The 27,970-nt window shown below is 59.8% G+C and overlaps 1 protein-coding gene across 1 annotated transcript; it reads right to left on the bottom strand.

Annotated features, from left to right (window-relative positions):
* Positions 1-36: 36 nt before the first annotated feature.
* On the bottom strand, positions 37-26,719 carry EPHA2 (EPH receptor A2). The gene is made up of 17 exons (XM_028108611.2): positions 26,635-26,719; positions 22,073-22,140; positions 20,009-20,678; positions 11,492-11,647; positions 11,046-11,378; positions 10,452-10,567; positions 9,642-9,795; positions 8,873-8,972; positions 8,327-8,382; positions 7,956-8,081; positions 7,669-7,854; positions 7,423-7,484; positions 7,098-7,307; positions 6,734-6,883; positions 5,849-6,042; positions 5,081-5,236; positions 37-933 (listed from the first exon to the last, which is right to left on the bottom strand). Exons 1-17 carry the CDS (start codon positions 26,717-26,719, stop codon positions 828-830), a joined length of 2,928 nt encoding a protein of 975 aa, XP_027964412.1. The 3' UTR covers positions 37-827.
* Between the last annotated feature and the right edge of the window lie 1,251 nt (positions 26,720-27,970).

Below are 27,970 nucleotides of genomic sequence, written 5' to 3'. Positions count from 1 at the left end.
ACTTTATTCCAGAGCAGAAATAAGTCATTTCCTAACAATAAATATAAAAAAAAATAATAATAAATTAAGGTTCGAAAAAAATACAACAAAAACAAAATCAGTAACACTGACATAGTGAATGTTGTCTAAAGGGGAGGGAGACCGGATGGACTGGCCCCTAGCCTGGGAATGTATGACACAGGCCACCGTCTGCCCCCCAGCCCTGGCTGGGCCCCCTGCCACACACACATACTCCCCACAAAGTACAAAATATATATTTAAAAAAAACCTCAACACAACCAAGCATCCTGCGAGGGCCCCAGGGAAGCAAGGTTCGGCCCGTTGGGGCTGAGGACAGGGCCTGGGGGGCTGAGGAAGGCACCAGAGGGACCGGGGAACCACTTTGGGTCTTGCCCAGCTGAGTTTGCCGGCTGTCTTCTCATTTGTGGGTGGCGCTGGAGGTACCCTGTTCACGTGGCCACAGGCTAACCTCTCCACCTCCCGAGACAGCGAAGGGGAGGTCAGTTTGGAAATGTCCTGTGTCTGTCCAAATGCCTTGGCGGGGCTCCTGCCCCAGGGCATGCTGGGAACATGGCGGCGCCTGCTAAGTGCTTGGCAGTCTGTCCTTCGAAGACGAAGAGGCCCCCAGCTCGGGGTCCCTGAGCATCTCCCCAGTATAGGCCAAGGTGTTGTCCAAGACCTCCCCCCCAGCAGAGGCCTCAGGGTGGCATCAGTAAGGAATAACTAGAAATAAATAAGGTCCCTGGTGGCCCAGTGCAGAGCTAGCAGGGAGACCACTCCGCTTCTTCAAGTATTCTTGGCCAAGGGGGTTTGAGGCCTGCCGGGGCTCAGATGGGGATCCCCACTGTGTTCACCTGGTCTTTGAGTCCCAGCAAGCTGTAGGCGATGCGTTTCTGGTGGCCGGGCAGCCGCACCCCAATCCTCTTGATGTCGCTGTAGGGGAGGGAGAGAGGGAGTTAGGGGCTGGGGCTGGGGAGAGGTGAGGAGAAGAGGGAGTTGGGGGGGCGGGCGGGCCGAGGCTCGATGGGAGGATCCACAACCTGAAGGCTTGCTAACATCAACCAAGTCAGGAAAGTGATAGAAGCACCCACTCCCACTCTGTGAGAAGCTTCTCCCCTCCCCGGTGCAATCTACACCGTCATCTGTGAAGCAGGTGCTCTTTTCACCGCCATTTTGCAGAGTTGAACATTTGAGGCTCAGAGAGCCTCCTCCCGGGAGCAGCGTGGACACCATCACTGGGGACTGGGGAGCGGGGGCAGGGACCCTCCAGCTGTTGCTCACAGCTCCCCCGACCCAGGCCTCTTCCCAGCCACCACTTTATTCCACCCCTCCTCCCTCCGAGTGCTCCATGCTGACAACTGAGGAAGAACTCAGGAAACACTGCAGGGGGACCTCAAGGGTTAAAGTTCCATGTGCAGGCGGCTAAGGGGAGGGGCTTGCGGTCACCAATCAGGTGACGAGGTCACCCCCGAGGCAGGTGTTCTCCCTTTAGCATCCTCAATTTCCTCACCTGTAAAATGGGATGAGTGCCTAACTGGAGGGTGGGCGATCCCCCGGAAACGGGTGGCAGAGGGGGAAGGCGGCAGCCAGATGGGGAGATGTGCCCAGGAGCCCACGGCCCTCTCCTGCCCCCCTCTCTATGCCCCCCCGCCCCAATCCCCTTGTAAAACCACTTATGCTCCCAGGAGCCCTGGAGCAGGACATTTATTGCTCACTCTGGGGTTTTCTCCTCCACCACCCTCACCCATCAGCCCAAACCCATGAAAACACCCAGGTTTTTATGGGCCGTCTCCTGGCTGTAAATGAAACTAATTATACAGTGTGAGCTCCTGTTTGCAATTCCGGAGACATGACTTTCCCACAGGCTCTGGGAGCCCTCAGAGAAGCACCGGGCAGGGAAGGGCAGACCCGGGTGCATGGGGAGGATGGCTCAGGGACCTCCAGGAGGGGCTGGTTGCTCCCGCCGCAGCAGGAAGGCCAGAAGTCAGACACCGGGGAGAACTTCCCAACCCACCACCGCGGGCCATTCTAACCGAAACAGCTGGGGCTGTTGAAAAAGCAGCGCTGTTTCCCCCACACCTGTAGGTCTCCAAGTGTGGCTTTCCAGGGAAGCCCTGGGACCCCCGGGGAAGGAGGCACTTCCTGAAAAGGCAGGATGCCAGGCCTAAGTCCAGACTCACTGACCTTGAAGTTCTGACGGGGCGGGGGAGCAGGGAGTCTGCATCTTATCAGGTCCCAAAGACCCTGATGTATGATTTAAGAACCAGTGGGTTAAGTGACTGCCAGGAGGGTAAGAGCAGACACCTAGTCCCCTGGGCTCCAGGATAGGCCTGGTACACAGTAGGTCCTCAAGAAGTATCTGCTGAATGAATGAGTGAACATGGAGCCACGACCCCGGCCGCCTTGGGTCCCTCTCCCAGGCTGGTGTAGTTAATCTGACAGGGTGGGAGCTGAGGCTGTTCCTGAGGCCCGTCTAGGAAGCAAAAACCCTGGGCCGGGAGGCAAGAGACCAAATTCTAGTCCTGGACTTCATCAAAGCCTTGGGCAGGTCCTGTTCTGTCTCTGGGCCTCGGTTTCTGTATATGTAAAATGGGAAGCTTTGCTCAGATGCTCCTGAGCCACCTACCCCAGCTCCACTCTTTTTCACACAAAAGAGACCCTGACACCTTCCCTGCCTCATCTGCTAACCACAGAGGCACATAAGATGAGAGTCACAGACCGTCCCAAGACCGTGCCTGCCCCAGCCTCAGTTTCCCTCTTGTCACGCCCATCAACTCTCATCACAGGGGTAGGGAGACACACGACTGAGGCTACCTTTTTCCTGAGCACTCTCAATGCCGGCCCTGGCCCTGGGAAATCCAAAGGCCACACCTCCCCATCAAGCACCTACTGCGCACTAGCCCTGGACACAGGGAGCGAGAGAGGGCTCCTGGAGCCTCACACATCACTGATTCGTTCCCTCGGCAAACAGTGCATCAGTGCCAGGCCTATGCTGAGGGCACGTGGTGACCATAAGCCCCATCGGCCTGGGCCCCCCTCCCAGAGAGCTGTGTTGCATCACCCCAGACACTGGACAGGGCCTCTTGTTAGACTGGGCATTTTCTGGGGCTATAATATCTACCACTTCCTTAGTTCCTCAAAAGACATTTGGAACCACTAGTCTGGCTAGAAACTCAAGCAACTCCAAAATAACCTGGTGAATGCTCAACCCGAGAAAAGGTGGCAAGCAGCCGGCCCCTGGGGAGGGACGGGAGTGGGGGATGGAGGGGACACTGAAGCCTAAACCCTGACCCGACCCCATCCGGGAAAATGCTGAGTTCTGAGACCAGCTCCCTGCCTCCCAACTGGGACTCACGGCACGTGTAGACACAGCCTTCAGGGTAAAAAAGTGCTCTAAGATCCCCATTCATTTCATATATTTGAAATGAAGAAGGAGGCAGTGGTGGTGAGTCACGCGGGCCCCAGCTTGGAGCATCAACGAGCTGGTGGGAGGCGGAGGGAGCGTGGAATGACTTCCTGCCTTTATTCAGGCCTTTCAAAACACAGCGTACATGCACACACACACACAGCCTCCATCCATCCAGGACAGCCCCATCCCTGCTCGTGGGAAAGGAATTGGCCAAGGAGCACCCCGGGCTATTTCAGGAAGCTTCTAAGAACATGTGTTTCCTGTAAGCCCTTCTCCTTGCCCTCCGCTCCGCTCTGCTCACCCACAAGAGTAGCTATGCTGTCCCCGGTGGGAGCCCCTAGAGGGGCCGAGGGGCTGTTCTAGGTTCCCAGGCAAAATGAGGGGGTGCAGGAACCCTGGCCTTTGCCCACAGGCTGCGGGCTGAGAGCAAGGAGGTCAAGGAGGGGGGAAGAGGAGAGTGACATGGGTTAAGCCCCTCCTGTGTACCAGGCACATCACCTGCTCTCACCCATGCAAACTGCACAGCTGGGAAACAGGAACCAAGGCTCAAAGATGGAACCAAATCTGACCAAGGTCTCCCACTAGGAAGTGGCAGATGTGGGACTTGAAGCCAAGTGTGACTGCAGAGCCCAAGCCTGGGACCCACCCCCTCTCCCCAGGCCTCCCTCTGGCCCGCTCTGGCTCTGACTCCCCGTCCCCTGGGATGGGCCACCGCCTGGTTTAAGAAGCTTTGACTGGCAATCAGCAGCCCAGCTGAGCGGTCTTCAGAGGCCCTGGAGAATGTTCTTGCTCGGGCTCAGATCCCAGAACTTCTGTGCCCCAGAACTGTGTGAGGCCCGGATGGACCCCTCCATGTGATTCCCAAAACCTCCCAGCCCCAGGGCCCATTCCGGCCCTGACCTTGGACCCTAAACAAGCTGGGCTCTTGGGACTTAACACTATTTTTAGAGGCACAAAAGCTAAGAGGATCATGTCTTCCCCCTCCAGGGATGAGAAGAGGTGTCCTTGCCAAGGCCATGCCGGGAAGGGTCCCTGGTGTTGGAGGGGAGAGCAGAGCTCCCACAGGACAGCCTGACAACCATGTGGGGAGAAGTCCCCGGGAGGGGATGGCCTATGGCACTCTCTCCTAGGCAACAGCCAGGAAGTCCAAGGGCTCTGCCCATTTCTCTTCGGCACCCTGGAGAGGCACCCTGCCTCTAACTGGCTGTGTGACCTCAGGCAGGCTACCTATCCCCTCAGCCTCAGTTTCTCCACTAATGACCTCCGTGGTCCCTGAGTTCTGGGCCCCCACTGACCAGGGCTGGAGCCCTACTGGGCCCCTAGTGGCCATGGGACCCTGGGCAAGTCATTGCACTTCTCCGCCCCACAGTTTCCCACCTGTCTGCGGCGAGATGGACAAGCCCCACCTGCCAAGTCATCCTGAGGCCTGACTCAAAGTGCTCAGGCACACAGTCAGTCCGCGAGAAACACTGCTCTGATTAGGACAATGACTATTATTTTCCCATTCCCAAAAAGCTGCAGGAAGAGAGGGGAGCCAGGCCCGAGTGCCCAGAATTCCTGGCTGCCGGCCCGGCTCTGCCCTTCCTGGAAAGCCTGTCTGCCCCCAAAAGGAGAGAGAAAGAGGAAGAGGGGCGTGGTGGGGAGGTGGGGAGAAGGTGGGGCCGGACTCACTCGTTGCTCATCTGCACCACCTTTTCGATGGCGGTGTAGCCGGCTGCCAGGAAGTGCTCTGTGTACTGCTGCATCTTGATGGACTCGAGCCACTCGGACACCGTGCGGAAGGGCACCCCCTCAGAGCCGCTGGTGCTGGGCAGCCGGATGGACACCCTGCAACGGGAATCACCCACCTGCCGGTGAGCGGCGACAGCAGCCAGCCGGCCCCAGGGCCCCCAGCCTGCCGCTCCCCAACCTGGGAGATTCACCCCACCCCACCGCCCCATGCCTCAGTTTCCTTATCTGGGCAACTGAGAAGCCCAGTCGGGTAGGGTTCAGGCAGACAGGCTGGCATGTCAGGAGCACTCCTGCTGCCACCCTACCCCAACCCTCCCACTGGCAACACCACCACCAATAACCACAAAATAACAAAATGTTAAGATTCAGGTTCCTGGAGGCACAGCCCCAGCCTGGCCACCTGCCAGCACATAAAATACTTAATCGCCCTGTCTCAGGTTCCTCATCAACAAAAGGCGGATAATTATAGGACCCATCTCATCGGTCGTTTGAATGAGTTAAAACATGTCAGGCGCTGAGCGCAGGGCCCGGCACATTTCCCATGTATGTCAACTGCTTCTCCTAGTCTCATCTGAGCCCCCATCCAGGGTAAGCAAAGCCCACGTGGAAGTCCTGAGCCCCCTGCCCACCGGCCCTGGCTGGTCGCCACCCCGCAGCAGCTCAGGAGTAGAACTGGGGGCTACTGCGCACGGGAGCTACAGAACTCACCGGGGGTCAAAGTCAGCCAGGGTCTTGAGGGAGTCGGGGGCTCGGATGAGCTTGTCCAGGATGCTGACGATGTCGGCGAACTTGGGGCGGCGGGCACGCTCCTGCTGCCAGCACTGCATCATGAGCTGGTAGATGGCGGAGGGGCAGTCCATGGGCGTGGGCAGCCGGAAGCCGTCGTTGATGGCTTTCATCACCTGGGAAGGCTGCACGGTCAGCGATGCCCACGTGGCCACCACACCCCTGCAGGCTCCCTGCAGAGGCCCCGCGCGCGCAGGTGGGCACAGGAGGGAAGGGGAGCCCCAGACACAGAGGGGATGAGCCTTCTTTCTCGAGTCCGACATGCAAGTGTCAGAGGCACCAAGGGCACACGCTAAGGGGGCGGTCTCCAGAGCTCCACGGAGGAAGGGGCTCCTGACCCTGCTCCCTCCGGAGCAGCCCAGGCAGCAGCCACGCCGTGTGCCCTGCAGCCAGCCTCCCTCCAGTCCCGGGACGTCTACACCAGCCACTCAGCTAGAGCCCACTTCCCACTCCGTGTCGTGCCCCCGCGCCCTCGCTGCACCTCAGTCCCCAGGCCGCATGAGGCACCAGGTGAGCACACTCACATGCACACAAATGCATCTACCGCACGCACGCACGCACACACACAGGTGCACGCACACAGGAATGCACACCCCCTCCCCACTACCCGTTTCCGTGTCCGGCCACCGACTGGTAGCAGGGGCTGGCTCTGGAGCCCAGCACAAGGCCTGGCTCATAGTAGGCCCTCGATAAACATTTACTGAACGTACCAGATGAAAACGAGCCCCCAAAACTCTTCTCTGACCGGCCGCCAGGGCACAGAAAGGAGTAAAGGGCTCCAGTTCAGGGCAGGGTGCGGGGACCTACCTCATGGTTCGACAGCTCCCAGTAGGGCCGCTCACCGTACGTCATCACCTCCCACATGACGATGCCATAGCTCCACACGTCGCTGGCGGAAGTGAACTTGCGGTAGGAAATGGCCTCCGGGGCTGTCCAACGGATCGGAATCTTGCCACCCTGCAGGGGACCCAGGCCCGGTCACTACCGTCCCTCTGGCCAGCCCCAGGACTCTCGCAGCCAGGCCGGATAGAGCCAGGGCCCCTGGCCCATGCTCCCTGGAGGCGTTCTTGCCTGCGGAGGCCCACGCCCAGGTGCACAGGTGAGGGGACCTGGGGCAGTGTGGAGGCCGCTTCACCCCGGGGGGGGGGCCGACAGCTGCCGTAACACTTACACTGGTGGTGTAGGTGGCCTCGGGGTCGTCTTCTAGCACGCGGGACAGGCCGAAGTCAGACACCTTGCAGACTAGGTTGCTGTTGACGAGGATGTTGCGGGCAGCCAGGTCGCGGTGGACGTAGTTCATGTTGGCCAGGTACTTCATGCCGGCCGCAATGCCCCGCAGCATGCCCACCAGCTGCAGCACGCTGAACTCGCCATCCTTCTCCTGCGGAGCACAGGCCCTCAGCCAGCAGCCCCCGAGCCCAATGGAGCGAGCACGCCGAGCAGGCCCCAGCATCCACCAGCCCCGGGTTCCCACCTACCCCAACCCGCAGCCTCACCCGAAGGAACTTGTCCAGGGCCCCGTTCTCCATGTATTCAGTGATGATCATCATGGGCTTGTCTGCAGAGGGCGGCACAGGTGTCAGGGGGTGGCCAGAGTAGACGGGGGGCATGAGTGGGGGGGGCGGTGGGCACAGCTATGCACAGAGCCCCGTTTGGTGGCCCTAGCAGCCCCTCTTCACCCCCACTGGGGGTGGTCAGGTCCTGGGTCGAGGTCCCGTCCCCACCCTGGTACCAACGCTCACATTTGGAGACAACACCCTCCAGGCGGATAATGTTGTGGTGGCTGAACTGGCCCATGATGCTGGCCTCACTGAGGAAGTCCACCCGCTGCTTCTCCGTGTAGCCGGCTTTCAGCGTCTTGATGGCCACGGGCACCTCCTTCTTCCCCGATGCCTTCAGCGTCCCCTTGTACACCTCCCCAAACTCTCCTGTGGGAAGACGAGGCAGGAGGAGCACCCAGTCAGCCCGGCCACCGGCCATCGGGTGCCCCCGACCGGTCCCGGGCCCCCCTGCAGGGCGCCACACTCACCTGCTCCAATCACCTTCTGCCGCGTGACACAGGAGGGGTGGATCTCGGTGGTGAACTTGAGCACCGCTTGGTTGGGGTCCTCGTACGTGTGGGGGTCCACGTATGTCTTTAGGGGCTTCAATTGTTCTGGAAGGGAGGAGAGGCAGGGTCCCAGTTTGGGGAGGGATCACCCAAGAGGAGGAGGAGGAGGCCACATGATGATCACTGAGCTGCCAGCTCAGCCCCTCTGAGGCACCCAAGGAAGCCCCGGGTCCCCCCCCCCCCTGCAGAGCCCTGGGAGCGCCCTGGCTGCCCCATCTCCACCACAGAACTAGGGGGCCCTGGGGGGCTGGCAGGGGCGGGGCCGAGCATGGAAGGGCGCTGCATCTCACCTGACTTGGAGAAGTAAACGTCCTCTGAGGACTGGCGGGTCCGCAGGCTCTTCCTCCTGAGAGAACCCCATGGGGAGCCAAACACACAGGGGAGGTCAGCGACCTGCTCTGGCCATGAGCCTCCTGCCACCCGCCCCCCTCTCCAGCCGCCCCATCCTAAGTGGGGGCTTGGTGTGCTGGGAGAGGCAGGGAGGAAATGAGCAAGCAGGGCTCCCTCCCTGGGATCTACGCCCCATAATGGCCCCTTAAGTGGCCATAATGAAAGCTTTCCTCATTAGAGCTCCCAGAGCTTCCTGTCTGCGTGTCCAGAGGAAGTGTGGACACACCGTTACTAACGAGAGCAAAGATAATAACCGCCATGTCCTGAGCCCCCGCGGCGTGCCAGGCACCGTGCTGGGCACTTGACAGCTTACTGCATCTTCACGGGCCCCGCGAGGCAGGGATTAGATTACCATCAGCCCCATTTTCCAGACAGGAAACCGAGGTTCCCGCCCCTCTGCGTCCCACCTCAGCCCTTGGGGAGCCGGGGCGTGGGCTCCGACGAACCTGCGATGGATGAAGAAGCCGATTCCTGCCAGCACCAGAAGCAAGACAACGCCAACGGCCACACCGCCAATCATGGCCATGTTGCCAGATCCTTCCGTGGCTGTCAGGGGAGACCAGCTGTTGACAAGGGAGCCCCCCCCTGCACCCTAAAACATGGCAATGCCCCCTTTTTCTTTAAGATTTTATTTATTTGACAGAGAGAGACACAGCGAGAGAGGGAACACAAGCAGGGGGAGTGGGAGAGGGAGAAGCAGGCTTCCCACAGAGCAGGGAGCCGATGCGGAGGCTCGATCCCAGGACCCTGGGACCAGGACCTGAGCCGAAGGCAGACGCCCAACAACTGAGCCACCCAGGCACCCGGCAATGCCCCCTTTGCACCCAAGGGCCACTTTAGGGACATGTGCTGGATGCCTTTACTTGTGATGGTTCATGAGAATACTTATTCCCATTTCATAGATGGTAAATGACAGGCCTTCCCTAGGGAATACGGTAGGAACCGCCAGGTGCGTGGGACTTTTTCCACGACACAGGATTGGAACTGCGTCTGCAAATGCTGGACCCCATGTCCCTCCTTCTCACAATGCTGCCCTGAACGCATGTCCCTGGGACCCCTCCCCAGAGTTGGGGCCAATCCCCACCAGGCTCTCCTAGGCCCTGGCTGACCAGGAGGGGGGCATTTCTAAGTTCTTTGATCCATTTCCTCCTCCCAGACGTCCCAACTGTCTGTTCCAGGGCCCCGGCCTAGCCCATGCCCTGCTGCCCAACTCACACAACGTCTGGAACTCATGAATCTTGCTACCGGCACCCTGGCCCTCCTGCGTCAGCGCCTGCACCTGGACCAGGTAGATGGTATCGGGAGCCAGGTCGTCCAGGGTCACCGAGAAGCCCTCAGTGCGGCGCACGTTATAGCTGTTGGAGTCCCCCTGTGGGTGAGGGCAGGGCGAGGGCATCAGCTCAACCCACCAGAGACCACCCACAGCCCAGTTTAGCAAGGCAGCTCACATTAGCAAACTCGATGCTTTTTCTTTTAAGATTTTACTTTTTTTTTTTTTAAAGATTTTATTTATTTATTTGAGAGAGAGTGTGAGCACAAGCACAGGGAGGGGCAGAGGGAGAGGCAGACTCCCAGCTGAGTGTGGAGCCCAATGCAACATGGGGCTGGATCCCATGATCACAAGACCATGACCTGAGCCAAAACCAAGAGTCGGACACTCAACCGACTGAGCCACCCGGGTGCCCCTTGACACTCTTCTTACAGTGCAGGAAACTGAGGCTCGGAGAAATGAAGTGAGTCACTCAAGGTTCCAGCCAGCAAATGCATGACCCAAGGCTCGAACCGAGGTCTGTCTGATCGCCAAGACCTGGCTCTTTCCCCCACCCTGACTATCTCTTCTGGGGATTCCAGAACACTGTGTCTTCCCTCCCACAACTCTCTGCTTTGCTGGCCTGGGAGAGGTGACTCTCAGGAAGACCCCAGACTCAGTGTCCTCATCTGCAGAATGTGGTAATAAGCCTCTATGGGACCAGGCCATCCTCTGCTTACAGCCCAGCCAGGGTCAGCCCTGACCCCTTGAGTTACCTTCTTGCGGTAGGTGACCTCATACTTCCACACACGGCTCTGCTGTGGTGGGGGGATGCTCCAGGAGACACTCAGCGAGGTAGTGCTGCGGCCCTCCAGCTTCACCTTGGGGGGCTCTGGGCAGGACAGTCGGGGGGGGGAGTGTGAGGAGCCACATGGGGGCAGTTGGGGGAGGGGGGCGAGTGCCCCCAGACCCAGTCCCATCCACAGCCCAGGCTCTTCAGATCTCAAGCTGGTTTTCTTCTGGCTCCAGCACACACAGAGCCACAGGCCCTGGGCCCCATGGGCTGGCACATCTGGGGTGCCCTCTGAGTAGTTATGAGTGCATAAATAATAAAAGTCAAACAATAGCTAACTTTTGGTATATCCTGTCTGTGGACAGGCCCTATTCTAAGAGCCCTATATATAATAATTTACTGAATCCTCTTGAGAGCCCTATTAAGACTCCCATTTTTATAGGTGAGGAAATTGAGAGGGGTCACAGAGCTCGGACGTAACCCCACAGCCTGTGCTTTTTAACCACTGGATGGATGCTGCCTCTCTCTGGACACAGCCAAGCCCTGGGTGGCCGTCCTGCCGATGCGCGGCCCGCACCTGTCTGGTTGATGCTGACGCTGGCGGTGCGGAAGCTGCGGCTGGCCACCAGGCCCGAGACACCGTTGCGGGCCTCCACTGCAAAGGTGTAGTTCATGTGTGGCTCGAGGTCACTGACGGTCACGCTGGTGCGGGTCAGCGCGTGCGGTGGCTCAGAGTAGCGCACGCTGGCCTCGCAGGGCCCGCACTCGCCCGACTCGGGCCAGCACTGCTCACAGGTGACGCTATAGATGATGTCGTCCCGGCCCCCACTGTCCTGGGGGGGCGTCCAGCGCAGCTCCACTTTGGCGCCCATGCCCACGGCCGTGAGGTAGTGCGGGGCGGAGGGTGGGCCTGCACAGAGGGCAGAGGCCAGAGTTCAGATCCCGGTAGCCTGGACGTGTCAAGCAGCACACCACGTCCCCCCCACTCCCCGGCCACCCTCCCTGACCCACGGCAAGACTCACGAGTGCAGGGCATCGACAGCAGGTCCTGCGGGGCCCGGAAATAGCCTTCTTCACACTCACAGAAGGTGGCCCCCTCGGGGGCCAGCACCGTGTGCATGGGGCACTCCAAACAGGGGCTCTCGGATGCCTCAGACTTGAAGAATCCAGGCGAGCAGGCTGGCGGACACAGGGATAGACATCAGTTCAACCAGGTCCCACCTGAAGTGACTTTTCTAGTGGGACCTTGTTGTGGGACCCCACGCAGGTTGCTAAACCGCTCTGGGCCTGGTTTCTCATTGGTAAAGCATCTTGTGAAGACAAAGTGCACGGCAAGCACGCAGCTCACGCTGTGCACCCAGGAAGGGCCTCGCCCGTGTGCACCAAACCTCTGCATACCCCCCCCACCAGCTCTCGCACCCAGGGCCACACCTGAGCCTGGCATTCAAGGCTCACATCTCACCCGAGGATCCTATCTCACACCTGGCTCGGCACCGGATGGAGCATGCTGCCCGCCTGCCTCCTCCCCTTTAATTTGTGCAGACCAGCCCGATGGGTCCCCACCTCCCTTACAGCTGCCCAGGGCAGTAAATGCATCTTCAACACTGGCCTCTGTTGACCCACTGTCACCACCGCCTCATCCCAGCGGTCAGGCACACCCGTTCAGGATGCCACCCCTGCAGGTGTCCGCACCGCCCCCCCAGCCCAGGACCCGCTTGCCTTCCTGTTCCGGGGCTGGCCCACCAGGAAGCAGGAAAGGCCAGGCCCCCAGCACCTTCTGTGGAGCTACTTCCAGGACCGAGTCATTTCCGCCCCTCACCAGGGCAGCCAGGAAGCAGCGTTTCCTCCCCCGGTGGAAGGTCCTGTCCTGGCCCCACCGGCTAGGGGCTCAGGCACCTGACTCCAGAGGCTTCTTCCTCCCACCACCCTAGCCTGCCCCTGCCCCTGCCCCTGCCCCAAGCCCCTTCCTGGCTTCACAGGCAGGAAGCTGCCCAGACACGGGGCCCATGGTGCAGGGCTGCTCAGGGCTTGGGCGGCTGCTGAAGTGGCCAGAGTGGGGGGTGGGATCACCTTAGGGACCTCTTCTGCAACCCCACCGTTATTGTACCCGCCTCCATCTTATTCACCTCAGGATATCACTCTATGGCACGGCTCAGGGAGTGGGACTGGGTGACTACGTCTGCCATAAAGGAGTAGGGAAGAGCTAAGGAGGTCCGAGGAGTCACAGCGGGATATTTCAGCTGGGGCTTAGAGGCTGAGTAGGAGTTTGGCAGGGCAGAAATGTTGGAAGGAGGAGGTAGGGGTGAGAAAGAGCAAGACTCACACAGAAAGTATGAATGGCTTTCTGGGAATAAATGGGGGAGGGGGGAGCGGGAAGCAAGAATTCCGAGAGGTTTCCAGGGACCAGACTGAGTGAGGCCTTTAATGCCAGGCCAAGGAGCCAGGGGCAATGCGGGCCATTAGCATTAAAGGTCGGATGCAGAGCGAAATGGCACAGTCAGATCCACACCGTCGAGCAAATTCTCAAAGTCTCCCTCCTTGCCCAGTTCCCTTTGTTGAGCAGAGGTGGGGAGCAGGACTGGGAGTCAGGACAGAACCCCTCGGCAGCCCCTCTCGCCCCCCGTGAGCGAGCAGCTTGTCCCGCCACGTGCTGCCGCCACATCAGCACCGCGGCAGAGGCCCTGAGGGCGCTTGTCCAAGACACAGGGGGCCTGGGACCCCACTCCTGCTCTGTGCAGCGACACAGTGACCGCTGATTAAGCACCTCCTGTGTGCAGCTCCTGGACCATGCGCTTCACATTCATTCGGTCCTCACAACAAGCTTGTCTAACTTGGGCACTATATCATTCATTCCACTTTTTTTTTTTTAAAGATTTTATTTATTTAATTGACAGAGAGAGAGACAGAGAGAGAGGGAACACAAGCAGGGGGAGTGGGAGAGGGAGAAGCAGGCTTCCCGCCGAGCAGGGAGCCCGATGCGGGGCTCGATCCCAGGACCCCGGGATCATGACCTGAGCCGAAGGCAGACGCTTAACCAACTGAGCCACCCAGGCGCCCCATTCATTCCACTTTTGAGGGGGACAAACCGGAGGCCCAGAGAGGCAAGACCACTTGTCCTAGGTCAACAAGCTCCTAAGACACAAAACCAAAGCCTAAACCCAGGACACCTGACTTTGAGCCCCTCTCCTCCCACATGCATCTCATTTTAGAGCAAAGAGAAACCGACGTTCTGAAAAGAGCCTGAAGAGACAGGAGATAAGTCTGACCCGCTTTAACAGCCAGAAGATCCCAAGACTAATTTCAGAGCACCGGAGGTGGGGGGGGGGGGGGTCGACATAGGTCTTTTCAAACACGGCACATTCGTGGCCTATGTGAAGAAAGGGTAGAATCAACCCCACAGCATTGGTTGAGGAATTGTCTCCTATTGTACTTCAGCAATCCACACGTATTTTTTTTAAGATTTTAATTTTAAGTAATCTCTGTACCCCATGTGGGGCTCGAACTCACAACCCTGAGATCAAGAGTCACGTGCTCCACCAACTAAGCCGCCCAGGCGCCCCTCACGTGTACTCTGCGTTCCTCCTTATATATCTGTCACATTACAAAAATAGCTGTCTCCTCCCCAAATCTTCAAGTAAAAATGAGACTCCAGAGAGCCGGGCCATTTTACCTTGGGATTTCAATTCCCCCGAGGGCCGTGATTTGGCGCTGGAGGGGCCTATACCCCAGGTAAGGGCTGGCTCCAGCTGTCCAGGCCCAGTGGAGTCGGGGTGCTTGGGGGGACCCCCAGAACCACCTTCCACCTCAGACCCTCAGGCTGGGGAGGGGACCACAGGCCCGCACGGCTTGGGCCTGGTTCTACCGAAGGTGTTAGCCACCTGCCACCCCCCACGACGTCCCCATGCCGCCCCCCACCCCCAGTCCTATGCCAAGAGGAGGAAGGTGGGGTGGGGAAAGAGTCAGGTTCCATTCTTTGGCCCCAGAGCTCGGGGGTGGCCTGACTGCTGCCGGCAGGAAAGAGGGAATTTGGAGAGATTTCCGCTGCGGATATGCCAGATAATACAGTGGAGAAGCAGCGTCAACAGGGCATGTGTCTGCCTGACGAGAATGCACTGCCCCCTCCTCCCACCTCACAACGACAAGGGGCTGTCCCCGGGGCCCTGCCAGAGTGGGCCGGTACTCAGGGGCCCCGGGGTTCACGGGGAGGACAGCAGCAAGCCCCCGTGTCTTTCTGACCTTGCCTGGCTGGGTTTCCTGGCATTCTGGGCACCCATCGGGCGCTCACACACACCCAAACACAGCCACGTGCGCAAAATACCCACGGTCCCTTAGCCAGCCGGGGGACTCCTATGCACCCCTCAATACCCTGCTTCAGCTCCTCTCCACAGCCCTCCCAGACTGCCCAATTTCTGGCCCTCTTCTGCCCCACGGGGGCATCTGTTACTCAATCTTATGTTTACCAAATAGAAATGGAGCACTTCCTACGTGTCTGGCACCATCTGGGATATGATGGTGAGGCAGATAAACACCGCTTCTGCTTCAGGGGAATTCACAGCCTAGCTTGTGTACTCCCTTTGAAATGGCTTCTGCTCCTATTAGAGCCTTCCATGGGACTGGCAGCAGGTGCGGAGCCCGATCTCTCTGTGGTGCACGGCTCAGCACAGGGCCCGGCACACAGTAGGTGAGCAGCTAACGTCTGTTGACTTGGTGGAGGGACGAGTGAGCGAATGAATGAATGAATGAATGTGTGAGTCAATGGCTCACCCTAGGACGTGTTCATTAAACACTCGCCCCAGGAGTGAGTAGTGTCACCGTGCCCTGGGAGACCCTGCGGGGACAGCGCCCCAGGACGTCCACCTGCCTGGCACAGGAGGCTGGCCTCGGCACACCTGTGGAGAGCTTCTCTGGCCCGGGGTTGACTGGCGGGCCCGGGCCCACACCAAACAAGGGAACTAGGCCACGGTGGCTGCACCCAGAGCTGCACCCCGGTTTTTCCAGTTCCCAATGCCCGCCTCTCAGGTGGCAGCGTGGAGTGACTTAGGAACATACACCCTCTGGAGTGAAGCAAATCTCGCCCCTAGTGGAGCCCCTCCCCCCGAGGCCCAACCACCTCCCCAACTGGTAGTAGCGAGGTCACAGGGTCAAGAGGTCGCAGTGGCCATTCACCTGGGGCCAGCCACCTCCCCAAGCCCTGGAGGCAGAGCGTGGACTTTGTCCTGTGCCCTGACAGACAGCAAATGGTGACCCAGAAGTCATTGACCCTGCCAGTGAGGGGAACTGCTACCTCCCAACCCTGGTGGTGTCTCGTTCCCCAGCGGGCCCAGCGGCCCCATGTGGGGATGTCCCTCTGGCCTGATTGCCCCCTTTGCACACACCCTGGAGAAATCTTCAGGCACATTCCTCCCCCGGAGCCTGTGATAAGCACGGCTCCCCGCCCCCCCCCCCCCCCCCCCCCCCGCCACCACTGCCCCACCACCAGCCTCCACCTCCTGCTGTCTCTCCACCACCAGCCTTTTATCTTCTGTTTGCTTTCCCTGCCTCCTTCCTTCCGTTCTGGGGACCCACTTACCTCTGGAGAGGGTGGGAGGGGCCACCCCATGGAGCTGCCAGCTGAGGCAGGGCAGGTAGGGTGCAGAGGTGGGGGACCCACCCCAGCAGGCCAGAAGATAGCACAGAAATGAGGCCAGTGAGGCCAGGGAAGGGACGTGCCCAAGCGTCAACAGCTCACAGAGCCCCCCACCTGGGGATCAGTCATGTCCTGACTGAGCGGGGCTTCTGCCCACTGCTCCGGACACAGCCCGGGGCCCACTTGCCCCGAGACCACCTTGACTGGAACTGTCCCCTGCCCAGGTAGTGCCTCCTCTTCAGCTATGGACCCTGGGCTGGGCCTGGGCCACTGAGGATGCCAGTACTAGGACCCTGCTTCTGGCCTCACGTGGTGAGGTCATCCAGTCAGCTGCTTACCAGGGCAATCCGGGTTCTCAGGCTTTTGGTAAAAGTCACGGGAGGTAGATCCTGATCACTAGGTCAGCAAGGGTCCAACCCACCCATTCTACAGGTGGGGTGAATGAGACCCAGAGGGGACTTGCCAAGGGCGCACAGCTTATGGGGAGGACACACGCCAAGGGCAGCAAGCTGGGGACAGTACACCGCCCTCCTCGCGCGAGGCCCCCGCTCTTTTGGTCACTGGTCACTGTGTCTTCTCTGGGCCTCAGATTCCTCATCTATAAAATGGAGCTAACATCCTCAGCCTTTCTGGGTTTGTGAAGACTGAAGGAAACCACATGAAATGCTCAGCCTGGTGCCTGGACTGGGTAGGGTGTCCGTATGAATGGGGGGGCGGGTAACAGAGAAATTAGAGAGGAGACATCCCCAGGGGGCTGGGCCCCTTGAAGGAGCCTCCAAAGAGGGAATGCCCCACGGTGCCCACCTCCAGCTCTGGCCTCCCAGCTGCTGGGCTGAGCCTTTGGCCAAAGCCGCCGGCCACCTGCTCACCTGGCCGGCAGTGCCCACGGCTGAGGCGCCAGGCAGGGCCCCAGCCGCTCAGCGGCCGATGCCAGCACAGGAAGCAGAGACAAAGCCGCCCCGGGGGAGAAGCTGGTCAGCCTGAGCGACTCCACTGTCCCCCAGGCAGGGCCAGGGGCAGGGCGGGGGCCTGGAGTGAAGCTGGCTCATTCCTGACATAGCTCGGAGAGCTCTCCGGGCAGGGTGCCCACCTGTCTGATCGCAGCACCTGGGAGGTGCCTCCCTTCTGTTGTCCATTTAACTCTTTCCTGAGTGCCAAGCTTCCTGGGGAAAGCAGCGAGTTCTGAAGATGACCTGGACCAGGTGCTCGGTGACCTCAGGGAATCCACACCCCTCTCTGGGCACGATTTGTCATCAGTAAAAGCCCCAGTGGGAGAATCTGGCTCCACAGCCCGGGGGAGGGTCAGGCGGGGAGGGCCGGCCCTGCACTTGCCTCCATTTCTCCCTCTGTGTGTTCAGTAACGGCCCCCGATTATCCACCCTCCCATACCAGGAGCCGCCAACCGGGGGCTGCCCAGAGAGCTCGTGCTCCATCCCCTGGCCAGGAGCTGAGTCAGGGATTCCAAAGGAACTGGTCATTTCCCGCCCCATTTCCTGACCCATCCTCCGGCCTGGGCGCTGCTGCATCGCCTGGATTCAAATCCCACTGTGACCATACATCGCTGTGTGACTCCAGGCGAGTATCTTCACCTCTCTGAGCCTCGGTCTCCTGTCCATGAAGTGCCTCGAAGACAGGTGGGCCCAATTCAGCAAGCGTGCTGATAAAGTGCTCGCCTGGCTCCCGCCAGCCCATGGAGTGCACCTGTCTATAGGCGCTCCTGTTTTTATCTCCACTGGACCCGTGGTCGGAGGCTGCTGCGAACATCTGCAGGGATGTAGAGCAGCCAGGCTGGGGGTTCCCAGCCATACCGAGGGCCCCTAAGAACCACGCTGAGGGATCTCAAGGAGGAAAAAGCGGGGCAACAGGTAGCTGGCCATTGAGAGGGTTCCACCAATAAAGTCAGATTTTGCTCTTGGAAACCAGTCCTCCAGATCCGGGGCCTACGCAGCTCTTCACCGGCAAAGCCTGCCAGAACCTTGACCCCCCACCTCTAGGGGAAGGAAACCTGCTCCCCCCTTACTGGAGAGAGCCTCCCCGCCCCCCCCCCACCGCCGGACAACCCCAACATCCACTTATCTCCGCAGGGCCTGAATCACCAGCCTGTGGAAAGTTTTCAGCTGCCCCTCACTCCCCACCCCTGCATTCTTATGTGAGGATGTCATGTGGGAGGAGCCTGCTCAACCCACTGGGCTGCCCAGGCCCCCCCCCCACCCTGCAGTCATTGTCTGAAACTGGGAGTGTGCACTGGAGGTCACCTAAAGAAGGGGCCGCCTTGGGAAGAGAGACTCAGCATAGGGAGCTGGAAGGACAATGGGGTGGTAGGAAGGGCTGCAGCAGAGACTACACCACAGGCCTTCTAGGGAACTTCTCACCCAGGGGTTTACAGACTGTGTTAAGCAAGGTCCTGAGGATTTGTTTGAGAGGGCAAATGGAGCCCATCAGAAAAGGCTTTAGGCTCCTCCAACGTTTCAACCTACTTCATCTGTCACACGATCTATGGCTAAAAAAACCAAGGAGAAAGCCTTCTTATTTTAGGCCAGAGATGAAGAGAGATTTACCCAAGATCTCTTGCCCAGTGGGTACATGCAACTGCAGGGACTGAACCCCAATTTCTCAACACCCCGCTTATCTCAGCAAAGAAATTCCCAGAGAGAGCAGATGAGCTGGCCTTCCAACGGTTGGCCTGCATTCCACAAATGCCCTGCCCCACAGCCATTTCTAGAAAAAGTCACCCATTGAAAAAATCCACACTGCTGTAGAGATTTCCGCTGTCACAGGCCCCGGCCGTGCCAAGCCACAGCCTCCTGATGTGAGCTCACTAATGCCCAGGCCCTGTTCCCAGACAGAGTCCCAGAGAATTGGGCCCCCCTCTGGCTTCTGTTTGTTATCAGTTAGAAGATCCTTCAGGAGAACCTGGGTCCACGGCCCCAGGGAAGGTCAGGCAGGGAGGGCAGACTTTGCACCTGCCTTCCACTCTAACCTCAATGCAGACATTTTTCAAAAGCTCCCCAGGTGATTCGTGTGCAGCTGGGGGGTGTGAATCCTGGGTCCAGTTCCCTCATCACCATGTACCAAAGAGCAGCCTGAGACCCAGAGAGGTTAAGTGACTTGCCTAAGGTCAGGCAGTGAGCTAACAGAGATGGAACGAGCTCCGGGGACAGGACCACGTGTCCACGGTGCTGGTATATAGCTGATACTGAAGTTATATTTGTGGAATGAATCAAAAATAACAAGCACACTTAAAAGCACCTACGTACCAAGCACTGAGCTAAGCACTCCATGAGCGTGAGGTCATTTGATTATCATAACAAGCCTACAAGATGGGCCCCGTGTTCCTCTCCATTTTACAGAGTGAGCAACCAGGCACAGAGACGTTAAGAAACTGGCCAAACGTCACACAGCTAAATGTAGAGCTGGGATTTGAACCCAGGCATTTTTGTCCTAGAATCCTTGCTCATAATCTCCACAGTATACCATTTTTTAATTTATTCCTTCTCAGTGAATGAGTGACTCGAACCATAAATAAGGAAACTGAGGGGCGCCTGGGTGGCTCAGTTGTTAAGCGTCTGCCTTCGGCTCAGGTCATGATCTTGGGGTCCTGGGATCGAGTCCCACATCGGGCTCCCTGCTCCGCGGGAAGCCTGCTTCTCCCTCTCCCACTCCCCCTGCTTGTGTTCCCTCTCTCGTTGTCAAATAAATAAATAAAATCTTTTAAAAAATTAAAAAAAATAAAAATAAGGAAACCGAAATCCAGGAAGGCTCTGCGATTTCCACTCACAGAACTACCACGCGTCAGAGCAGGCGCGACCTTCCCAAGGTCCCAATGGTGCCAAAGCTGACCCTAGAACCCAGGAGCACAGCCTCCCCCCAGCCCTAGCACGCCCCTTCCCCGCCGGCACCACACCGCCACTCACCCCGGCAGGCGTCCTCCACCTTCTCGTAGCCAGCCTGGCACAGGCACTGGCCGATGGGCACCAGCCACTCGCCGTCCACCGCGCAGTGCATGCGGGGCTCTTCGCCCCCAGGCGGCACCACGGCATGCTCCACACATGTGCCGGCCACCGTGGCCAGGGAGGGCGCGTCGGAGCCCGCGATGGTCTCGGGGAAGCGGGCCAGGCCCTGCAGCAGCTCGGGGCACTTCTTGTAGTAGACACGGACGGAGAGCAGCGCCACGCAGGCGCCGATGTCCTGGAAGGCCAGGTAGAAGCCCTTGCGGCTGAGCGGCCCCACGGAGCGCTCCTCCACGTTCAGCTTCACATGGCGTGCCTCGAAGTCGCTGCTGACCGTGATCTCGTCGGGCGCGATGGTGTCGATCTTGGTGAACTGGCGCTTCTGGAAGTTGGTACCATAGTCCACGTCCGACTCGGCGTAGTAGAGGTTGAAGGTCTCCTTGCAGGAGCTGGCACCCCCAGGGAAGCTGTTGCAATCACGCACGGTGAACTTGAGCTCAATGAAGATCCGCTCGGCCTCACCGCGGTACACCCAGTTGGTGCGGAGCCAGTTGTCCTGGTCGCCGGCCACCACGTTGCACACGGAGTACATGTAGATGGGCATGTCATCCATGATGTTCTGCATCAGGTCCCACTGTGCGGGGGCCGGGGGGGGGGACAGGTTAGTGTGGGCAGGCACCCAGGGAGAAACTGAGGCCCAGAGGCAATGCCCAGGTGCCAAGCATCAGGACGGTGCTTTACAGTTTTTAAATCTTGGCTTTGGAACAGATCGGCGCATGTTCTTCCCTCCTCAGAACATCAGCTCAGTCTCCTCTGGGAAGACTTGGACCAAGTGTCCCCCTCTCTGGCTCCCACAGTCTCCATATCCCCTTTATCACAGCACTTGGCACCTATGTGGTGATACCTACATCTGTCCCCTACTGGATTTTGAACTCACTGGGGCAAGGACGGCATCGAAGTCATTTATGTACCCCCAGGGCCTACGTGGAACAGAGTAGGTGCTCAGGAAAGTATTTGTTGAATGAACAAGTGTATGAATGAATGAATGAAAGAAAGCAGAGGAACTGGGGGTAGAGGCCTGGGCTACACTATATGACATTGGCCGAGGCCTCACTCAAATGCCCTTGGGCCTCAGTTTCAGTTTCTCACTCTGTATGGTGAGTGGGTTGGACTAGGTGGTCTGTGTTCCCTCCCAGCTGGACACTGCAGTCTCCTGGAAATCTGTAGAGCTGTATCTCAGGCCTGCACAGGGCTAAGGTGACCAGGGACAAGCATGTGACTCACACAGATCTGGCCAGCAGTGGAAACTGCCTCAAGTAACCCCCTGGAGACGTACTTCTCCCGGCCTCAGGGCCCCAGGACAAACTCGGCAAGGGCCTGCTATACAGAGGGGGTCCCAAGGCCCAGAGAGCAGCGGTTATCCTCCCCAGGATCATGCAAAGCCGGGCGAAGGGTCCATCCCCGTGTCTTGCCCTCCAGTCCTGGTGACAGTCGGGCAGGGAAGGGGGGCAGGTCTTGGGTGGGGATAAAGCAAAACAAACTCAGCCCCTAACAGGAAGGGGAGGTAACAGCTGGGGGAGAAGGGAAGGGGGCCCAGCAGGAAGGAACTGGATCCCGTTTCCCAGGGGCTACGGGGACCTGGGAGCCACTGTTCCCTGTCTCTCCCTTACCCCTCACCTTCTAGGCTGGGACTTTGAAGACAGGGAGCTACCTCCCAAGAAGTAGATGGAGAAAACCAGAGGGGGTTCCTCTGAGCATTGGCTGGCTGGGCATCCAAGGGTCCCCTGCTCTGCTGGGGCCTCCAGCTGTCTCCCCAACCCTTTCTGCCTACCCCTTCCCTACCTTCCAACCCCCAGGCCCCCACCCCGGTCTGAGATGGCAGACTCTGAGCCTGGTGTGGGAAACAGGGGTTTGGTGTGGGAAACAGGAGTTTGATCCCTGACTGAGCTGTTTGATTCAGGTGGGTCCCATCCTCCCTGGGTTTCAGTTTCCTCATCCCCATGCCCGCGCTTGACCTTGAAGGCTTACCCCTTTGCCATATGGGTGCGTGAGCCAGCCGAGTTCCCCTTTAGCTGCGGCAAAGTCCAACAGCACAACTGGAAGAGACGGGAGGAGGGCCCGTGAGCTTGGGGGCGTGTCCGGGACTCAGGCCATGGCGGGAAAGGTGAGAGTCCCCCAGGAGCCCCAAGAGGCCTTGACGGCTTCCTCAGCTTTCATAGAGAGACCCTACTATACGGGGTTACTATATCCCAAAGACCTGTCCCTCAATGGAGAGGGAAACAGGGACCCAGGGAAGTGAGGGGACCCAGTCAAAGCCATGCGACAGGCTGGGTGAGGACTAGGCCCCCTGTCTCCCAGGCCACAGCTCCAGCCACGCCACCCCCCCATCAGCCCCCAGCTGGGCAGAGCAGGACAGAGCTCAGCCCAGCAGGAGGGATAGCGGCTGGGCAGAGAGCTGCGGCGGGCAGGGCTGCTAAGTGACTCCACGCCCACTGCCCACCACGTCTGCTTCCAGAAACAAGGCCCCTCAGCAGCACTTCACATGCATGTGAGCCTCAGGGACACTCATGTCTGCTCCTGCCACATCCCCCCCCCCCCCGCAGCATGAAACACCCCCATCCTGCCCAGGCCACATAGCACACACATACGCAGCACACGTATGTGCATACGTGTCTCGTGGCATTCCGAGAGGGCTGTTAACAGGTGGGAACGGCTCCAGGGGAGGAGAGGGGGGATGATGAGAGGGGGGTTTCTGGAAACTGATCTTCCCACCACAAAAGCCACAGAGCAGGCAGGATAAAGCTCTGAACCCATAGGGCCTCTAGGAGGGGCCCAAAGATATACACAGCTGGCGAGGTCCCGTCCCTGGGAAAGTCGCTCCCACTGCCCTGCCTTCACACCCTGGCTACTGCCCTATCAGTGGTGCCTGGGGGAACAGAGCTGGAAACCTTTAGAGGGGACTTCCAGGCCCAGAGGGATCAGGGACCAGGCTCATGCTGTCCCCAGAGAGGCATCTGGAGCCTGACAGAGGGACACATTGCCAGTGGCCTCCCCTAGATCTAGCCCTGCCCTTGGGCAGCTCCCTTCAGTCCTCCCCTGGCTCTTCGCCAGGCTCAGTGGCTATAGCCAAGACCCAAGACCCCGGGGAGCATCCCTCCTCCATTGCCAAGTCAAGTCCAGGTAGCTGCCAATAGGCGCCATCCTCCCTAGAGAGAAAGGACACTGGGGAGCTCAGTCAGGGAACCTAGACAATGTCATCTCCCCTCCCCCCCATTCAGAGGGTAAAGCTATGTGGGGGGGCGGTGAGGACCAAGCACTCACTTCCTTGGACCCTGGAGCATGAGGAGTATGGCCTCAAGAAGCGGAATTCCTCAAGCCTAGGACTTGGAAGAATAACTCTGAGGGTGGAACCCGGGCAGGCAGGGGGCAGAGATGGGCCGGATTTAGGGGTGGGGATGGAGTGAGGGGACGGAGAGAGGAGTCTTGGAAATCCTCTCCTTGGGCGAGGATGGCCTCCTCCCCTGGGCTGAAGGCCCCCAGGCCTGATGTGAGGCATAGCCACCCGCCGCTGACCTGGGCCAAATCTCTCTAGGAAGGGCCCCGCAGCCCAGACCGGGAAGAGGAAATCCGATGTGGCACCTGTCCCAAGGCTACGGGGATAGGGGAGGGTGGATGGACCGGGTGGGGTAGGGGTGCAGATTTGTTCGGGCATGCCCGGGGCCCAGGCTTGGAAAACTCACTCACCCCACTAGCAAATGGAATGTTCTGGCTACAAAGGAAGGAATCTGGGGGTTCCTGGCTCCAGCGGGGTGGGTAGGAGGACAATGGTGAGTGCCCCCCCTCCTCCCCAGACTGGTAGGGAGCTGCAGACTGTGCCCCTGAGGGAGGGGGCTCCGGGCTCCCAGGCTCTGAAGAGTTAACCTGGCGCAGAGGGACCCCACCACCCCTGCTAGAGCACATTCCCCTTCCAGCCCCAGGCCTGGCTCTAGAAGTATCATGGGGCTCCATCTGAGAAGAAAAGAAGCCTTCACACAGGAAGGAGCCTCCCCATGGGGCTTCCAGCCACAGCCCCCTCCCTGGAAATTCCCTAGAACCGATCACCAGGAACCGGAGCCCAGCCCTGGTGCGGCTCTCTCCCTGAGCTCTTCAGGGACAGAGGGCTCCCGTTCCCTGGAGGGGTGGGGTGGGGGGGCCAGGGAGCCCCTTGGCTGCCCCTGAAACCTTCACTGGGAGGCCCTGGCTAGGCAGGGTTCATCCGGGAGCCCTCAATCCCTGTCGCCAGCCCCAGGAAACCTCCCTCTCTGACTTCGCCTTCAGTTCCATCATGAATGTCATATTGCTTTCAAACACAGCACTACCTGGGGTCACCTCGCTGCTCCCCGCATCCCACTTTAACCGAAACCAGCTAATTCCTAAAGAAAGGGGAGAGACAAGGGGCTCTGTGGGAAAAAAGGGAAGAGAGGACAAACGGGGCTCTTACAGAACCCAGCCAAGGACCTTCCAGAGCCCCGGAGCACTCTCCAGCCCCCTTCCCATCAGCCACCTCATCAGCACCACTGTATCCGTGCCCAGCTATTCTGCTTCCTAGGAAAATCAGCCATGAAACCACAATGCCAGGGGCCCAGGGCTCCAACGGCCCTAAGAAGCCAGCCATTCAGATCTGACCCTCTGTGCAGAGGGCCCTGGCTGGCAAGGGCTTAGCTTGGGCCTCCCTCAGTTTCCCCTTTTGCAAAAAGAGGACAGATACAGTGGCCGCTGAGAATCCAGACAGGCTCCATCTGGGTCTCCAAATACATTCTGGCTCCTCTACCCACAGGGAGGAGGCAAGAAAGGAAAAGGGAAGTGAGCAGAAGACTGGGTTAAGGGTGGAAGGGGCCTGTGTGTCCTTCTCTCTGCCCACACACCCACCCCCATCTACCCCCAGCAGACCCACCACCACCACCGTAGGCATACCTAGTGAGTTGTTCACAGGGACTCTTGGAGCCTAAGCAAAAATGTTCCCCCACCCAGGACTCTCCAATACACACCCTCTTCCTCCTCCATCTCATGGAGGGGGTGGCTAGTGCGCTAGGCTGGGGAGGGCACAATGGGGCACAGGACCAGGCGGCTCCAGGCTTCCAGGCTGGCGGCCGGGCACCCACTCAGTAGCTCAGTAGTGTGGGTCCTGCCTAATCCCCTCACCCCCAGGACAGCCTTCCAGAAAAGCCTGTAGTGATTCCACTGTCTCTCCCCTTTTTTCCAAGCGCAGTCCCCCAGGAAGGGGGAGGACCAAAAGCTGGGCGCGGGGGGGCGGGGGGTGAGTATTGAAGATGGTAGAAATCCCTGCCGCCCACTCCTGCAAGTTGGGACCCGGAGCCCTGACCCATACAGGAACTGGGACAGGATGCGCCCCCCACCTCCACCTCCAAGAGCTCCAGCTCTGGCCTCTTTTCCTCCCAACTTGGAAAAGCAAAACCTCCCACCCCTTTTTGGGAGGCAGAAAAAGAAAGCAAGGCTCAAGGAAACTTCTCACCCGCCCGGGTTTCCTCTGCACTTCCCCCTGCTGGAGGCTGCGGAAGCCTCGCTCTGCCCAGGCCGACGGGGAAAACTTGCTCTCACTGTTGGAAACCGAAGCCGGCCTCGGCTGGGCGGACAGGAAGGTCCTCGGCCAAGGGCAGGAGCCCCCACCCGCTCTGCGACCCTAGCGGAGGGGCAACACCCCCACTCACACACCTGCCCCGCCCAGGGCAAAGTCTGCGGGCCCCTCACCCGGCGCCGCTCCCGGAGCGCTGGGGCGGGGGTGGGTGATTCAGTCCCCCCACCCTCGGATGCCCGGACTCCCCGGTGGCCCTGGGGTGACGGCTCCACACCTTTAGAGACCGCGCCCCCACCTGCCGCATTTCCTCGTTCTGAGTCACCCCTTGCTCAGAACGGCTTGACTTTGGGACTTCCTGTCCGCACTCGCGGCCCCGAACCTGACCCCCGAGCCTGGGAATGCGGGTTGGGAAGACAGGGAGGCTCTGCGTGGGCAGGTCGGCCCGAAGCTCCCCCCATACTCTCCTCCCCGACTGGAGGCAAAGGGAGGCGTGGAGAAAATCTCAGGGGGCAGGGGCTTCCGCAGGGGGCTCCCTGCCGGGTGGAGAGCCCCCTCCCCAAAAATGAGGGGCCTCCACAGAAATGCTTCTCCGCAAAATCGGGGCAAGCGGGTTAGTGAAGACAGGTCACCAAGAGGCTAAGTCCGCGGAAAGCCCCTCAGGCACCCCGTTCTCCAAGGGACCCCCCGCGTCCCCGTCGGGATGCGTTCCTGAAGCTGCCGCCAAGGCTGCGACCGCGTGGCCGGCGCCGCGGCCCCTTCTCCGCGGCCTCCGAGCTCCGCGCGCCCGGCCGCCACCCCTCAGTTCCTGGAGGCCCCGCAACCCCGGGCCGGGGGTCCCCGATTCTTCGCGAAGGCAGCGCGCGCGCCCTCCCGACCCCAGCACGCCGGGGCTGGAGGCGCCAGGTCGATTTCCAAAGTTGCGCGCGTCGCCCCGCGGGGCTCCGAGAGGCTTGGGGTGCCGGGGTCGGGCCGCCCGGGCTGCGGCGGGCCGGGGCGGCCCCGCGCGCACACTCACCTTCCTTGCCCTGCGCCGCGGCGGCCGCGGCCAGCACACAGCCCCACAGCAGGGCCAGGCAGGCGCGGGGCTCCAGACGCTCCATGCCGCCTCCTCGCTCCCGGCCGGGTGCTCGGCGCCCGGCTCCCGCACGCCCGCACGCCCGCACGCCCGCACGCCCGCACGCCCGCCTTGCTGCCCGCTCCAGCCCGCGGCCCGCGCGCAACTTCTCGCCTCCTGCCCCAGTCTTAATGGAAGTTGGGTGAGAACCGGCTCGTGTTCATTCATGCCCCGCGCTGACGTCACCGAAGCCACGCCCTCAGGAATGTCTTTAAAGGGGCAGGGCTGGCACCGGGCTAGAAGGGAGGGGAGTCCTGAGGGGTTTGGGGAGGACCTTGGGGCCCTCTGGACTCCCTGGCGCCCCCCAGACCCTCCCAAGTTTCAGCTCTGAGCCAAGGTCCTCGGCCCAGACATGGGGATGGTTGGCCCTGAGCCATCCGCACTCTCACCCTTTGCCCTCGGGATGGGTCTCAACGTTGGCCAGCAGGCCTGAGCTGAAATGGGCTGGGGGGCAAGAAGCAGTTGCCTCCTCTGCAGCATGCCTATGAGGGGAGCTGCGAAATAGACCGCGATGCCCCTCTTTCTAGGACCTCTGAAGGGCGCACCAAACCGGTGGAGGTCGAGGAGAGCATCTCCGCTCAGGAGCCTTCAAGAATACCGTAATCTAAGAGCAACCACCTCTAGGAATGAGTCAGACATGGATTATCTCATGTAACTCTCCTCTGGGAGGCAAGTATCATTATCCCCATTTTACAGAAGAGGACACTGAGGCTCCAAGAGCTTACACACATGCCCAAAGATTGCACAGCTCAAAGGAAGTAGAGCCAGGATTTGAATCTGTAGTTTCTGCTTCAACCGCGCGGCCAGGTGCTGGGGAAGGGCAGGCAGGAGGCTGCTGTTGTGGAGCACCCCATCCCCCACCCCTGGCAAGGCTGAATCCGTCAGTCTGTTTCAATACCTTGGAGGGCACCTGCCTCCCACCTGCCCCTTCAAGGGGCCCCTCCCCAAAGGTTCCTCAGACATGAGCTCATCTCCCCTCCCAACGGAAGCGGCTGGACTTAGTGAAACAAACGGGAAATGTCCTCTCACCCGCCTGCCGGCCACCCACGGCTGCCTATTGCCCAATCGCCATTTGGCCAGTCCAGGAGGAGCAGCTGTAACAGGCCTGATTCCCTTCTCTTTGACCCCATCCTTGATTCTCCTTGACTCCCCTGGACCTGTTTGGCCAAGTTGGGCTGCTCCAGTACCTGCGTCCTCCCTACCAGATGTGGACATCTTGGCCTCTCGGCCTTGGCGC

The sequence above is a fragment of the Eumetopias jubatus genome, unplaced genomic scaffold (genome assembly GCF_037043125.1).
Source record: "Eumetopias jubatus isolate StellerSeaLion01/CBP00866 unplaced genomic scaffold, mEumJub1_p1.0 scaffold_4, whole genome shotgun sequence".
Taxonomy (NCBI): Eukaryota; Metazoa; Chordata; class Mammalia; order Carnivora; family Otariidae; genus Eumetopias; species Eumetopias jubatus.
Note: the sequence above shows the minus strand (reverse complement) of the source record. Positions and strands in the feature narration are given on the sequence as shown.